At 31.8% G+C, this 15,969-nt stretch overlaps 2 protein-coding genes across 3 annotated transcripts; one reads left to right on the top strand and one right to left on the bottom strand.

Annotated features, from left to right (window-relative positions):
• Positions 1–294: 294 nt before the first annotated feature.
• On the bottom strand, positions 295–1,895 carry LOC131655366 (uncharacterized). 2 transcript variants are annotated; one of them, XM_058925249.1, is made up of 3 exons: positions 1,446–1,895; positions 773–1,267; positions 295–569 (listed from the first exon to the last, which is right to left on the bottom strand). In XM_058925249.1, the coding sequence occupies exons 2-3, from the start codon at positions 1,191–1,193 to the stop codon at positions 520–522; spliced, it is 471 nt and encodes a 156-aa protein (XP_058781232.1). In that variant the 5' UTR covers positions 1,194–1,267; positions 1,446–1,895; the 3' UTR covers positions 295–519. The 2 variants fall into 2 exon arrangements, with proteins under 2 accessions (XP_058781232.1, XP_058781231.1); XM_058925248.1 differs by having other exon boundaries at positions 773–1,283; positions 1,446–1,894.
• Positions 1,896–10,569: 8,674 nt separating this feature from the next.
• Positions 10,570–13,512, top strand: LOC131660932 (argininosuccinate lyase, chloroplastic-like). The gene is made up of 6 exons (XM_058930295.1): positions 10,570–11,013; positions 11,111–11,491; positions 11,938–12,086; positions 12,219–12,510; positions 12,648–12,812; positions 13,116–13,512. The coding sequence occupies exons 1-6, from the start codon at positions 10,714–10,716 to the stop codon at positions 13,362–13,364; spliced, it is 1,536 nt and encodes a 511-aa protein (XP_058786278.1). The 5' UTR covers positions 10,570–10,713; the 3' UTR covers positions 13,365–13,512.
• Positions 13,513–15,969: the final 2,457 nt, after the last annotated feature.

Here is a 15,969-nt window from a genome sequence, read left to right as displayed (position 1 = left end):
AGAAAAACAAATGTTTGACCAAAATGGTTTGTTGTGGGGTAGATATGAAGAGGAGTATACTTCGCCACAATCATAGGTCTATGTTGCATTAAGATCCTTCCACGACCAAAAAAATTTGTTAGACAATTTTCCACACTACACAAACCTCCCAAATTTATAATTTTCATATTTGGATTGGATTAATTATTAATCATTAATTTTCATGAAATTTTGTTTTACATTAATTATAAAATTTAAATATAAATTAATTAATTTAAATTTAATTTATTTAATATACATTTTTTATATACAAATACATGTGCATGATTTGACATACACTACACATCAAATTTCTTATGTACATAATATATTTACAATAAAGATTTTGATCCATATCACTTTCTCCCCTATCATTTACAATTGTTTATTGCTAAAAACAATAAATAATTTTTTTTACAAATCAACAACACTTGCAGAGTCCCTCTAATACTTGCAGAGTCCCTCTAATACTGGTGAAACATAGCTATAAATGTTTCTGCATCAGGTATTAGGAAGTGAAGATATCCAATTTTCCACATATTTCTTGCTCTCTGCAAACAACAAAGGAACCATAAACATTACTAACATTTTATCTACCCGAAAAAAATAGTCGCTCTGATTCTATTTATAAGAGAAAATATACTTTTTAGATCCATTGAATAATCAATGTATCTGGTCTTTTTCTTATAAATGTATCTGGTTGAACCATAGATCAAAAGAAAAGTCTCATAAATGATAGCAGAAGTGCTCTTACCATCTGAGAAAGACCCAACATTGCTTAATAAGTTGTTTTTAGGACTTTCATCCAACATGGCACCGTAGTTGCTTCCATAACAAGGCACAAGCACAGCGAAACTGTTATCTGATTCATGACTTTCATCATCGTCACGAGAGAATCCAGTTCCGTGAGGCTCCAACCAGCCAATAGACCAATCAGAATCAACAGATTCAACGTCAGAAATGCATCCTTCGTCAGACCGAACGATAACAAAATCACATTCCTTATCAATTTTCCCCTCTTCCCTACTATGCCATTTGTGCTTCACCCTTTCCGAAGGTGCAATTTTCTCAGGAAATCTCGAAATATCAAGTTCCTTAATAACAGAACCAGCTTTCGATATTTGTTTTCGATCTTTTCTACCCGACAACCACCACGAAAGATGGGAAAAAGCCATGTCCGATCATTAACGCCAACCCAAACTTTCACAAAGAACAGATTTGCACAGACTTTTCTCAAATCAGCAGTAATCTGTTGTTACATAAACCTATTAAATCAAAAAAGAGAAAAAAAAGTCCACAAAAAACTCAAATTTCAATAACTAAAAAGTGATAGCTGTTGCTAACAACTAAAAATTAACAAACAAAATAGAAGATAAAATAATTATCATTGAATTTCAAGCATAACAACAAACACAGTTCATTGCTACCTGTTTTCTATTTTCTACCATCAAAATAGATTAACATTATTACAGATCATAGCCAACACAAATTCTTAAAATAAACACATATTCTGAAAAAGGTATATACACCGAATAAAGGCACTAATTTACATATATACCGGAATAAAAAAAGGAACCAAATGCAAATAATAAAATAAAAATCAAAACTTTGAAATAGCTAATAACACCTAAATAATTATAAAATATAAGCATATAATAATATTAGCAATAAAAGAATAAGAATACTCTATTGAATCCAATTATTTTTTGAATTTGATTATCCAATTTAACAAACAAAATTGAATTTTGATGTTTCGTGCATAGAAAAATAAATTGAAGGCTGAAAGAAGAATTGTAATTTAGGAGAAAAACTAAAGGGAAGAAAAAATATGGATAATTGGTAGTTTATAGAAATGGAATAAGTGTGTGTGTTTTGAAAGTTTGTGTAACAAGAATGGAATTGAAAGTTGAAACCCTAGCTTTTATTACACGGAACGGTGTAATGTAGCTTTCTTTCGGAGAAAGTTAGGGAAGAAAAAGAAAGCGCGAGTAATATATTCAATTTGCAATGAGGTGTCAGATACCGTTAGATTATTCCTACTGACACGTGGCATGTTCAGAGCCGTTTGATTGATTTTACTTTTTTTCTTCCGATAAAAATATTAAGGATGATGTATTTTGAACTTTGTGCCCAAACACAGTGGGTTAGAAATTTTGAACTTTGTGCCCAATCTGAATCACTTGATATAGATATATACTCCCTTTGGCCTTATTTATTGGCAAAGTTTTTTTTTAAGTTCATTGAATAATGAATGTATTTGATCTTTTATGTAGATTAGATATATTCATTATTCAGTTAATCTAAAAAGAGAATCTTTGCTTATAAATCAGGCCGGAGTAGTAATTCATATCATGGTTAAATATGTTTGTGGTCTTTATAAAATTATAAAATTTTGTTTTTGATTCTTATTAAAAAAATGATATATTTTGATCCCACAAAATTACTATGCACGTTGTTTTAGTCCCTACTGTTAAACCGATGTGTATTTTTGAATGATTATTTTACAAACATGTTTAGAAGGTTATGAAAAGTTCCTCGGAAAAAAAAAAAACAAAATTTAATTTCTAAGTCGAGATTTGTAATACTTTTTTTTAATCAAAAGATACTTTAATATTAAAGATTCAAAAAAGATGTTACAGCACAAGTGACCTTAACAGGTCCAACAAGTCAAAGAAACTAACAGTGAGCTAGAAATATCCTAAGGTAACATAACATAGCTCATTTGTGATCTAGTGTTCCTATTGTTCCAACACCTATAGACCACAACATCAATGATATTGGTGATACTCTGCTGCTGGGTGATTGGTACTCCAAAGCACATCTTGTTACGATACCGCCAGCTCTCGTGAAGGGTTTCAGTGAAAGCACACTAAATTATGCGATTCTTACCACCCTTTTTCCTATAAATGTCCAGAAACCAATGTAGTTCCTCATGCCAATTCTGGATTGTGCGAGTCAAATGAAGCCATTCCATGATTTCCTGCCAGATGTTTCTCATACCAATGCAATCATAAAACAGATGGCTAATAGTTTCAGTTCCTTGACAAAAGGCACATGTGCTCTCTCCAAGCAAACCAAATCGCTGCAATCTTTCTTTTGTTGGAAGGCGTTATGGAAACTTCTCCAAAGGGTGTGGACAGCTTTTGGGCGGGCCAGATTTCCATATATCGCTTTCTGCCAACAAACATCCTGAAGGTGATCTTTCATACTCAAGTACATTGGTTCTAGTGCTGAACTTTTCATAGTGGAGACTTTGTTGCCAGCTCTGCATCTGGGCTACAAATTCTCTAGTTTTGAGAATGCTTTTCATCACCCACAACGCCGACTGACGAATAGGAACAGTTATCACATTTTGCCCCTTTGTATAGTACGCATTCACCCAACGAATCCAAAGACTATCAGCCTTTGTATTTAAGTTTCAAAGATTCTTTATGAGACAAACTTTATTCTAGTCATGGAGGTCAATGATGCTAAGCCTACCTTTCTTTCTTAGAGCACAAACTTTTCGCCATGACACATGGGCTTTCCTAGTAATAACCTCAGATCCAGCTCAAAGGAAAGATAATAATAAAAGATTTGCATTACTTTTATTATTATCTTATAAAATTTTAAAAATTCATATTTAATTCTTTTTATTTTATAAAATTATATAATTTGGTAAAAAAAGTTTGATAGTATTCTAAAGACGTATGAAAAAAATTATTCAAAAATTTTAAAATTTAAGGGTTATTAAACAATTTTTAAAATTTTAAAAAATAAAAGGGACTAAAATTGAATGCATAAAAATTTATAAGGACTAAAATATATCATTTTTTTTAATAGAGACTAAAAATGAAATTTGAGATATTTATAGAGACCAAAATCATACTTAATCCTTCATATTATAGTTGTTTTTGATAGTTATAAATCTTGTGAGATTAATTAAGAAATTGTGAACTAATTGAGACTTGTAAACATTTATAAAATAAATCTTCTATTTGAATAACAAAATTTTTACAATAATATTTCCTTGCAATCAACTTAATATCTTTCTTTCTTCACTTCAAAGAAACACAAGATTGTTCCGAAAAATTGGTATCAAAGAGTCCAGTTTGATTCGAATATTTACAATGGCAAATGTGAGCATAATATCAAATCAATTTTCAGCAAATCTATCCATTTTAAAGGTGAAAACTATGATGGGTGGATTGCAAATGAAAGTCATTTTTAGATTTTAAGATGTGGTTGAAATCGTGTATGATGGCAAACCGGCATTGGAGAAAAATGCAAATGATACTCAAAGGGATGCACACAAGGAGCATAGGTAGAAAGATGGGAAAGCTCTTTTTCTAATTAATTAATGTGTAGATCCCAACATTTTTCAAAAGATCATTGAAGAAGAAACAACCAAAGAAGCATGGGATGAGTTGAAGAAGTCGTATGACGGAGATGAGAAACTGAAGAGAGTAAAGTTGCAGACTTTGAGAAAGCAATTTGAGATGACTCAAATGAAAGAGGAAAAGTCAGTTGTAGGATTTTTCTTAAGATTGGTCCTGTTAACCAATCAGATGAATGTGTATGGTGAATCAATCAATGACTTGCAAAAGATCGAGAAAATGTTAAGATCTTTGACTGCATAGTTTAATTACATCGTTGTGTCAATAAAGGAGTCCAAGAACCCACCCAGATGAAGTTAGAGGAACTTCAAGTTTAATTAGACGCTCATGAGATGAGATTGAAGCAAAGGAGCCCAAAGAGGGAAAAAGTGGCCGAACAGGCACTGCAAACAAAGTTCATCAAGAAAGCTGAAAAGGGAAAAGAGAAGCAGAGAAATAATCATACAACTATTAAGCATTCAAATAATCTAAATGATCCAATCAAGAAAGGCATGTCAAACAAGAATCCAAGAAAGAAGTGCAGTGTTATAGTTGTCAAAAACTTGGTCATTTTGCAACAGATTGTTTCCTAAACAAGGATTTGAGGGCAAAAGATACAGAAGAAGTTCAATATTCACATGTAGGAGGGAGTGATTCTGATGATGTGTTACTAATGGCTAATACTCAATATAGTGATGGTCAAACTAAGGTTTGGTATCTAGATTCAGGGTGTATCAACCATATGACAGGTAACAATAACTGGTTCATCATGCTATATGAATCAGTAAAGAAGGTGATAAGATTTCCAGATGGTAGACATAACACATCATAAGGAAAGGGAAACATAGTTGTGGTGAGAACATATGGTGAGAAGGCTACCCTTTTTGATGTACTATATGTACCCTCTATGACAAGTAACATGATGGAAGATAATTAGATGAAAGATAATTAGATGAAAATGTATGATGGTGAAAGAAAATTGATTTTGAGAGCACCATTAGCAGACAACACAAACTTCAAAATAGAGATCAACATGTTTGATCATTAGTGTCTTACCTCAATTATGAGAGAAAATAAAGATTGGTTGTGGCACCACATGTGTGATCATTTGAACTTCAAAAGTCTAAGTGTGCTTGGCATGAAGAAGATGGTGGGTGGTCTACCTCGGATAAAGTAGCCAAGTCATATATGTGAAGAATGTTGCAAATTCAAACAAGTAAGGAAGTGATCATTAAAAATAACTTGCTTATGAAGTCAAAGCAAAAGGTGGAGCTTGTTCATTATGATGTGTGTGAACCTTTTGATGTAAGGTCAAATTGAGGTAATTGCTATTTCCTAATTTTCATAAATGAGGTCACACGATACATATGGGTTTATCTGATTGAAAGAAAGAGTGATGTATTCACCTAGATCAAGAGATTTAAATTGCTAGTTGAAAATCAAAGTGAATGCAATATTAAGTAATTGATAACTGATGGTGGAGGTGAATACACCTCTATAGAATTTGCATAATTTTATAATGATGAAGGCACAGAGCATGAGATCATAGCATCCTACACACCACAATACAATGGAATAGCAAAAAAGAAGAATAGTAGTGTAATAAATATGATTATGAGCATGTTGAAAGCTAATGGTATGCCAAAGATATTTTGGGGTGAAACAATTTCAACAAAACACCTTATGATGACTAGACAAGGTTGAACCTGGTATTGAATTTAATGAAGTCTATGCACCTGTTGCAAGATTGGAAGCCGTCCGAATTGTTAGGGCTATTGCATCATACAGAAGAAGGAAGATACATCAGTTAGATGTGAAATTATCATTTATGAATGAACCATTAGGTGAAGAGTTATATGTTACCCGACCATCATGTTTTGGGACTAAAGGTCATGAGTTGAAAGTGTACAGGTAAATAAAGGCCTTGTATGGCTTGGAACAAGCTCCAAGAGCTTGGAATAAAAGAATATATGGCTTTCTAGTCAAGACACGATTCACAAAATGCACTTCAGAGCATGAAGTGTATGTCAATTCTTCAAGCAGGGTAGATCAAATCATCTTATCCCAGTATGTATATGACCTGCTAATCACATGATCAAATGAAGATGAAATCATGAAATTCAAGACAAGCATGATGCAAGAATTTGAAATGTCTGATCTTGGGAATTTTTCATATTTCTTGGAAATGGAGTTTAAAGATACAAGCAAATGAGTGTTCCTTCACCAAAAGAAGTATGCACAAGACATTTTGAAAAGGTTTAAGACGAGCAAGTGTAATGCAACACTCACACTATTTGAGACAAGAGCTAAGTAGAGAAAGGATACAATTGATGAACTTTTAAATTCAACATTATACAAGCAAATCATTGTCTCCTTGAGATATCTATTTAACACCAAACCAGATATTTGTCAAAGTGTTGGGCATGTAAGCAAGTTCATAGAGAAACCAAGAGAATGCCACTTAATTGCAGCCAAGAGAGTACTTAAGTACATCGAAGGTATAAAAAATCATGGTTTGTTAATTCTAAGGCAGGTGAACACCAGTATGAATGCATTAGTATATGGCTACACTTATTCAAATTTTAGTGGAGATCAAGATGACAAGAAGAGTACTCCAGGCTACTTATTCATGATTGGAGGTGCTCCAATTTCTTGGAGTTCAAGACAACAGGGAATAATAACTATCATATTGTGAAGCTGAATATGTAGCACATTCATTCGCAGCATGTCAAGCTGTGTGGATAGAAATTTTGTTGAAGGAACTTAAGATCATGTAACAAAGGAAAGGTGCGACTAGAGATCAAGTGGTAGACAACAAATCAACCATAGACTTAGCCAATAATCCAACGAGTCGTGGAATAAGTAAGCATATAAAGAGGATGTATCACTTTCCTAGAGATCATGTAAATAAAGGAACACTCAAGCTAGAGTATTGCAGATTAAAAGTGCAACTAGCTAACATACTACAAAAAACTTGTTAGAACATGAAATGTTCTGATCAATATTTCTAGTTTTGATGATAACATTATATTTGAATTTTGTATAAGACATTGTGGTACTCTAATTATTCACGTTTTCCATTTCAGGAAAAGTCTAAAAGAGTATGCACTAAATCATCATTCAGAAGCTCTGACCCAGAAGATCTGGATGGCTTCATCAGAACATGGTCTGGAATACATCAGAAGATGGTCTTGAGGAAATCAGAACATGATCTAGAAGGCATCAGAAGAAGATAGCAATCAGAAGCAAGGCTCAGAAGATCTAATGGTATCACGCTACAAAGAACTTCCAAAAGTCTGATGTCTGAAGTTACATCTGCACCAGCGCTGAAGACTCTGATATTTAAACTTCATTCTAATAGTCTGTCTGAGTCCAGAAGAAAGTACAAGATGAAAAAGGTACAACGTCAAATCTGTCTGACTGACAAAAGGAACGTTAGAAACTACAAAAGGGAAAGTCGAGCAGTTGAAACAAGGCTCGAGGTAGTTGACAAAAGAGTGAAATATTAAATGCAGCAGTGTACTATTCACGTAAAGCATTTAATGCTATTCAACGGTCACATTTCTCACTGCCATATAAAAGAGAAGCTCCGGTAGTTGGAAAGATTACACAACACACATACGCTGAAAGAGAACTTACGCTGTCAAATTGGTTTTCAACTCTATCACACAAACAACAAAGAAACTTCATCTTCAACCTCAAAAATCTTGTAATATCTTAGTGAGTGTTAGAACTTAATCTTGAGAGAAAAATCACTTGGTGATTATAGCTTATTTAGAAGCACATTAAACTCTTGTAATATTTTTTATCAGTTTTGTAAAAGGAATTCCTAGAGTGATCAAGTTGTGATCTGTATACTCTAGAAGACTTAGAAGTTGTCTAAGTGGAACACCATTGTAATCAAGATTGATTAGTGGATTAAATCCTCAGTTGAGGTAAATCACTCTGTAAGGGGTGGACTGGAGGTAGTTTGATTAACAACGAACCAGGATAAAAATAACTATGTGATTATTTTTTATCTGCCATTTTTAGAAACAACCCTTATTCAATCCCCCCTTCCTAAGTGTTTTTCACTCCTTCAAAACTATTGAAGAATACAAGGTTTGGTGAGTTGAAAGAGCTTATTGGAATGAGAAGTCTAAAGAATATGAATTTGGTGGAGTGTTGAGGATGTATAATTCATATTATAGTTGTTCTGATAGTTACAATGCTTGTGAGATTAGTTAAAAAATTGTAAGATTAGTTCCAAAGTTTGTGAGATTATTCACAAAGTTATGAACTAATCGAGACTTGTAAACATGTATATATACATGTCACTTTATTGTAAATAACAACTCTTCTCTTTCAATGACAAAATTTTCAAGGTTTGTAGCTTAACTCTCTTGAATTAACAACACGATACACGAAAATAATTCTAAAACTAACTCATCTTCTTTCATTTAAATAATTTCGAATTGCTTTCTCAAGGTCTGAAGCTTCACTCTCTTGAGTTTCTCATCACCACTATACAACTTCTTCAGCTTATCCCAAGATTCTTTAGTTGATTCTTCTTCTATTATCTTCTCAAAGATATTCAGATCCGCGCACTGGTGAATCAAGAATAAGGCTTTTCCATCTTTCTCCATCTGCTCCATGTGCGCAACCTTCTGAATATCACTTGCATTCACATCCAATAATTAGACTCATTCTTTCACGAGTTCACCCACATCTTGAAATTTGAAGATGACCTTCATCTGCAAAATTCAATTCTCATAGTTTTCACCTTTAAAAACAAGTAGATTCACTAAAAATTGCTTTGATGTTGTGTTACTGTTTGCCATTACAGATTCTCTTTGAATCGCAACCAGACTCATTAATACTAATTTGTTGAAATAGAAAATAACTCTAGGAGTTGATAAAGAGAGAAAATAGCGAAAAATTTCTTTAGTAAAGTGGTAATTAAATTTAAATTCAGGCTATCATTATATTGATAAGGGTGTATTACATATGTATTTATACACAAAGCTAACTATTTAATTAACTTGTACAACAAGTGTTTTTAATCGGATTCGACACTACAAATTGACTCATTCATCTATCAAACGTTCTTTCTTGTTGACCTTGTGACTTCACATCAACAACAAAACTTTAACTACACTTCTAAACACAACTTCAACCATAACATAAGTGTTAGTCAAAAACATAACGGTTAGTCGAAAACACAACACATTAGAAAACTTTAAAAAACCCTTACCACTAACCCCACATATGCCACTTCCTATCAATTATTATAATTTAATTTACTATTAATCATATTTAAGATATTAAAAAAAATCTATACAATAATTCAACTTTTAATATAATGTTACTTTTTTAAAGGAACTTTTATCATATTGTAACTCCATTATTATTTATAAGTGAGATTTAACTATTTAACTTTGATTGATTTGATCCGCATTGAGCAACAACACCATACACACAAAAGATGATTGATAAGCAATAATGGATTGTCATGATCGACAATGATTTAGAGCAACACTATCTAAGATATCTTTTGAAAATTTATTTTAAAATATATATATTTGTCAATATATGTTTTACGATTGTTAGGTTTAAGTTTTATGTTTCACATAAAAAAAATTATTTTTTATTCTTATTTTATTTTCTAGGATCTATATTAAGAATTATAACTATCAATCTATCAACAATGTTTTTACGTTAGCACCAATAGTTTAATTTTGTTCATGGTCGATAACAAAATTATTTCAATGATGTTTGTGGTTATATTACATAGTAAATTCACCATTCAGTTAAAATTAATTTAATATGATACCGAAAAAGATGAATGATTTATTTCTAAGATAAACTATTAGTTAAATACACGTGTTAAAGTAGTTTATAAACAAAAATACACGTGTTAAAGAGGTTTACAACTTGTCACAAAAGAATATAAATTTGTCAACAATATAAATTTTTTAATAAAAAATTGTCAAATATTTAAAAAGATTATTAGAGTTATCTTTCGTTAATATATCTTACTGTTTGAAAAAGTTCTTATAAAAATAAAAAATGAAATTTAGAAAGTTTCATAAAAATAACTACTTAATGCATACCTTCATTATTAAAAGAAATCTTAAAAGAAAAACTCTATTTTCAAAACCTTTTCACTATAAATTCAAGGGTGGATTGAAATTTTCTCAAATAATTTGAATAGTTTAGTTGAAACATCATTTCATTGTAATCAATAATTGATTATTTAAGAGTGTTTTCATTAATCAAAAACGACTTTTAAATAAGCTTTATTGAAAGCAAAAGAAGGTGACACTCAAAACGCACTTAGAGAAAAACCTTGAAATCTGTCATGGTTTTCTCTGCCGCGCTTTCTTCTTCAACTTTCACTCTTCCATCTCCACTCCACCACCACTCCCTCACCTCTCTAACACCTCGATCCACCGCATTCCCTCTTCGCAAACTCATCAAAACTCGAATGGAAGTCCAAACCAATGCTAACCCCAAAGAAGCCAAACTCTGGGGTGGAAGATTCGAAGAAGGCGTCACCGACGCCGTCGAACGGTTCACCGAATCCGTCTCTTACGATAAACAGTTATACAAACACGACATTACCGGAAGCACCGCGCATGCAACCATGCTCGCCAAACAAGTATTAATTAATTACTAATTTCAAATTTTCAATCATTTTATTCAATGCATGTTTTTTATTTTTTATATAATCACTAATAAAGAAATGTGTTTTTCAGGGTTTGATCAGTGAGAGTGATAGAGATTCTATAATCGAAGGTTTGAGAGAGATTGAAAAGAGAATTGAGAGTGGTGAGTTTAATTGGAGAGCTGATAGGGAAGATGTTCATATGAATATTGAAGCTGCGCTTACTGATTTGATCGGTGAGCCTGCCAAGAAGCTGCATACTTCAAGGAGTAGGAATGATCAGGTTGTTACTGATTTGAGACTTTGGTGTCGCGATGCTATTGATAAGATTCTTGCGAGGATGAGGGAGCTTCAGGTTTCGCTTCTTAAGCTGGCTTTGAATAATCAGGGGATTATTCTTCCAGGTTATACTCATCTGCAGCGCGCGCAGCCCGTTTTGCTTCAGCATCTTTTGATTGCTTATGTTGAAGAGGTTTGTTCTGAAATTTGATTGATGCTTTGATTTGAAGTTGTTGTTTTGCAAGATTTAAATTTTTGTTAATGGAAAGTTTGTTTTGTTACATGTTGCTTACAGGAAATATTTATCTTAACTTTATGGATTTACCTTCTATAAAGTGATTTGCTAGGTAAAATTAGTAATCTCGAGTGTTGATGAGAAAAACATTTGTTGATGTTCCAATACATCTTTGATTTGTTACTCTACATGCATGCATTATCAATTGTTAAAATTAACAGTTTAAATTGTTTACTTTACCTTGTAAAGTTAATTGTGTATGTTAGAGGAGTCAAATCCCTGACATCATTGTTGTTGACTTGTTGTAAGAGAAATTCATTTATTCATTTGTGATGTAAGCAGTTTGGATTTGGGGAATAGTTTTTGAGCTCATTTGGTTTTATTGACCCTTTTTGCTGTTGCAGATTGAACGTGATGCTGGTCGTTTGATTGATTGTAGAGCTAGGATGAATTTCAGTCCTTTAGGGGCTTGTGCACTGGCCGGTACTGGGCTTCCTATTGATCGGTTCATGACATCAGATGCATTGGGATTTACAGCTCCGATGAGGAATAGGTATCTTACCTTTTACTTGCTTGAAAGCGATCCTTCTAGTTGTACTTGACATGTGATTAATGTTAGGTATGTGAGTGTTCAAATGCACCCTTTTTACCTGAATAACTGATTATATTTTGTTATATTGAATAGTATTGATGCAGTTTCTGATCGAGATTTTCTACTGGAGTTTCTTTCTGCTAATGCCATCACAGCAGTGCACCTTTCAGGACTTGGTGAAGAATGGGTATTGTGGGCTTCAGAGGAATTTGGATTTATCACTCCAAGCGACTCTGTATCAACGGGAAGTAGCATAATGCCTCAGAAAAAGAATCCGGATCCAATGGAACTTGTTCGCGGTAAGTCTGCCAGAGTCATAGGGGGTTTGGTCACTCTTCTAACATTGTGCAAAGGACTACCACATGCTTACAATCGCGATTTGCAGGTAGTTAGATAATCAAAAGCATATTTTATTGCCTTGCATGTTTTTCTGTTCAGTTATTCTATTTGTTTGTTTGTTTGTTTGTTTAAGAACTATTTGTTTGAGATTCATTAAAGAGAGTTGCTTTCTGTTGTAAGTAGGAAGACAAAGAACCAGCGTTTGACAGTGTTAAAACTATTTTGGGGATGCTTGAAGTCTCAGCAGAATTTGCAATGAACATTACTTTCAATCGGGAAAGAATACAAAAATCTTTACCTGCCGGTTATCTTGATGCAACAACGCTTGCTGACTATCTTGTCAAGAAGGCAAGTCACATTAATTTAGCCTTCTCTCAATAAGCATTCAATTCATAATTAAGTTTATAAAGTGAAAGCATGATAACATCAGCTGCATGCCGCCATCCAAGTTCAAATATGAACCGATCTCAAATCCCTGTCATTGTCACCTAGAAAACAAAATCAAATGCCTTCTCCCTCTCATTCTCAAGAATCATTAGAATGAAATAATATTTTCTGGATGTATTACTCATTGTTGATAGCCTGCTGTATCATTACATTTATGGAATTAGTTATGACTTATGAATTGTGTTCACTTTTCTTCACATTCAGGGTGTGCCGTTCAGGACATCTCATGATATAGCTGGAAAAGCAGTTGCCTTGTGTACTTCGAAGAATTTCCAATTACTGGACTTGAGCCTTGAAGAGCTGAGAAGTATAAATCCAGTCTTCGACAACGATGTGTATGAGTTTCTTGGGGTAGAAAACTCGATTAAGAAATTTGTTTCGTATGGTTCCACCGGGTCTGCATGTGTTGCCGAGCAACTTGATTATTGGATTAAAAAACTTGAAATTAAGTGAAGATTATCCTATCTTTGATGAAATGATGTGCGAATCTATGTAGCTTTAAATTAAATAAGGTTTTGTTTTGTGGCCATGTGTTGAATGAATTAACAAAAATAAAAAGCTTAAATAGTCCATGGCTCATGGAAGTTAGCGAGATTTTAAATTTGGTCCCTTTCTTTTTGGTTTAGTGTTCGTCTTGATTCCACATGAGCGTTTTTTGTATGAATAAAATTTTGGCTTAAATGCATTTTTGGTCCCCCTAATTTAAAGTTTTTTAACTTTTAGTCCCTTCATTTTTAAAATCAGTTTTTTGGTCCCTAAATTTTACTTCTTTTGAGATTTCCATGGTCCCCCTCCATTTGACAGTCTCATTAATGACATGGCATAGGTACAGTACATCCACATTATATTTAATGAATATTTTAATTTAAAATAGGCTAAATTACAGATTTGGTCCTCCAATTTTGCCTAATTCACGAAATTAGCCCCCCTATTTTAAATTCAAACAGTTTTGCTCCCCTATTTTAAATTCTAACAGTTTTGGTCCCCTTTCACGTTTTTTTATAGAAAATCGATGAGATTTTTTATTTTTTTAACTTATATTTTTATGTATAAAGTACAACAATATGTTTATATATGATGATTTGTCATGTTTCACAAGTAATTTGTTATTTATAACATGAAAACATCGTTAATTTTAAGTGCAAAAGTATGAAAAGGGGATCAAAACTGTTTAAAATTTAAAATATGGGGACCGAAACTGTTTAAATTTAAAACAGGGAACCAAAATTGTTTAAATTTAAAATAGGGGGACCAATTTCGTGAATCAGATAAAATAGGGGACCAAAATTGTAATTAAGCCTTTAAAATATTTAATTTTAGTTTTAAAAAGCAATTTTAATAAAATAATAATTTTAAAATGGATTTTTAATACAAACCCAGAAACACATGAACATAACCTAGTTCCTCTTTTGAAACCATCAAGTCGCAAGTCGTCTTCTTCTTCCTTTAAATCAAAAGAGAAAGCCCTTCAAACCTTAACCTATTTGTAATATTTGTTTGTTACTTTCCAAATTTCAAGAGTTTATTGAACTATATTTAATTTGTTTTTGCTCGCATGTGTCATCAGCTTGATGACTGGATTTTTAGCAGGATCTATAAGAAGAAACACATGGGAAAAACATTTCTGCAAAAAAGAGGACTATTCAACACTTCAATTTAATGATTCTACAGTAACAAATAAGGATGAACAAAAAAGATTGAACATGAACCTTATAAAGAGTTGTTCACTTACTTATCTTTTGGATATGAATTACTTTGCTCTAATCTTATTTGATGATTCAACCTTTGATTTTCAAATCAATAATTCAAATATTGGGATAGCTCTTTTTGTAAAACCTCAGCAAGTTGAAATTAACCATTATGAAGCAGATTCACAAAGTAGCATCAAAATCAATCATTATTTGAGAAGCAAATGCATAATTGTTTAGAATAAGAATTTAGATTATTTAAAAAAACTATATCAATTCTTTGTGTGCTTGATTTCAAGGAGACAGCTTGCTGGTTTTTGTGTTTGGTTTTAAAAGAGGAACTAGGGTTCACGTTCATGTGTTCCTGGGTTTATATTAAAAAGTTATTTTAAAATTATTATTTTAATTAAAATTGCTTTTCAAAACTAAAATTAAATATTTTAAATTAAAATATTCATTAAATATGATGTGGATGTACTGTACCTATGCCACATCATTAACGAGACTGTCAAATGGAGGGGGACCATAGAAATCCCAAAAGAAGTAAAGTTTAGGAAAAAAAAAACTGATTTTTAAAATGGAGGGATTAAAACTTAAAAAACTTTAAATTAGGGGGACCAAAAGTGCATTTAAGCCTAAAATTTTTATTGTTGCCGCCAAGGGTTGAACCATGATCTTTCATTCATAAAATACTCCTTAACCACACGGCCAAACTTACAATTGTTTATAAGGAAATGCTAACAAGTGCCCTCACGGCAATGGATAGTTAAAACTTTAAAATAGTAATTTTATCTCGGTAATCTGCGTATTTAATGCCTTGGAAATTGAAATATTAAAATTTTTATAAAATATTTTTTTTAGAAATATTTAACCGTTGCCTTGAAGGCACCGGTTAACAAACCCTTATTTATAATATCGCAACAATAATATATATTATATAAAATATTTATTATTTAATAAATTACTTAATATTTCAACTATTAATATTTAATTAGTTTATTAAAGATTAAATAATTATTAAATATAATTGAAGCTTTAATACTTAATATTTCAATATTAAATAGTTAAAATAATAGAATCATTAATAATCAACTATTAATTAGTTCGTTAAATAAATTAATATTTTAACTAACAATTCATTAAATTATTCTCATATTAAATAAATTAATTAACAATAGTTTAAATTATTCTAATTAATCACATATTAAATTGTTTTAACTATTTAATATGAGAGTAATTTAATAATTTGGTAGTTAAAATATTAATTAAATATAATAATTTAACTATTTAATATGAGATTAATTAGAATAGTTTAATCTAAGATTAATTAGTTAAATATAAGTTATGTTAAATATAATTTTAACTAAGAA

The sequence above is a fragment of the Vicia villosa genome, linkage group LG3, assembly GCF_029867415.1.
Source record: "Vicia villosa cultivar HV-30 ecotype Madison, WI linkage group LG3, Vvil1.0, whole genome shotgun sequence".
Classification (NCBI taxonomy): Eukaryota; Viridiplantae; Streptophyta; class Magnoliopsida; order Fabales; family Fabaceae; genus Vicia; species Vicia villosa.
The sequence above is the reverse complement of the archived record's forward strand: the minus strand, read 5'-3'. Positions and strand labels throughout refer to the sequence as shown.

Excerpts from the sequence above, each read along its gene's own strand:
- LOC131660932 (XM_058930295.1), top strand. The coding sequence starts at position 10,714 with ATGGTTTTCTCTGCCGCGCTTTCTTCTTCAACTTTCACTCTTCCATCT. Across the intron at positions 11,014-11,110 it reads CAACCATGCTCGCCAAACAA|GGTTTGATCAGTGAGAGTGA; the intron begins GTATTAATTAAT and ends TGTGTTTTTCAG. Across the intron at positions 11,492-11,937 it reads TGATTGCTTATGTTGAAGAG|ATTGAACGTGATGCTGGTCG; the intron begins GTTTGTTCTGAA and ends TTGCTGTTGCAG.
- LOC131655366 (XM_058925249.1), bottom strand. The coding sequence starts at position 1,193 with ATGGCTTTTTCCCATCTTTCGTGGTGGTTGTCGGGTAGAAAAGATCGA. Across the intron at positions 570-772 it reads TGTTGGGTCTTTCTCAGATG|AGAGCAAGAAATATGTGGAA; the intron begins GTAAGAGCACTT and ends TGTTGTTTGCAG.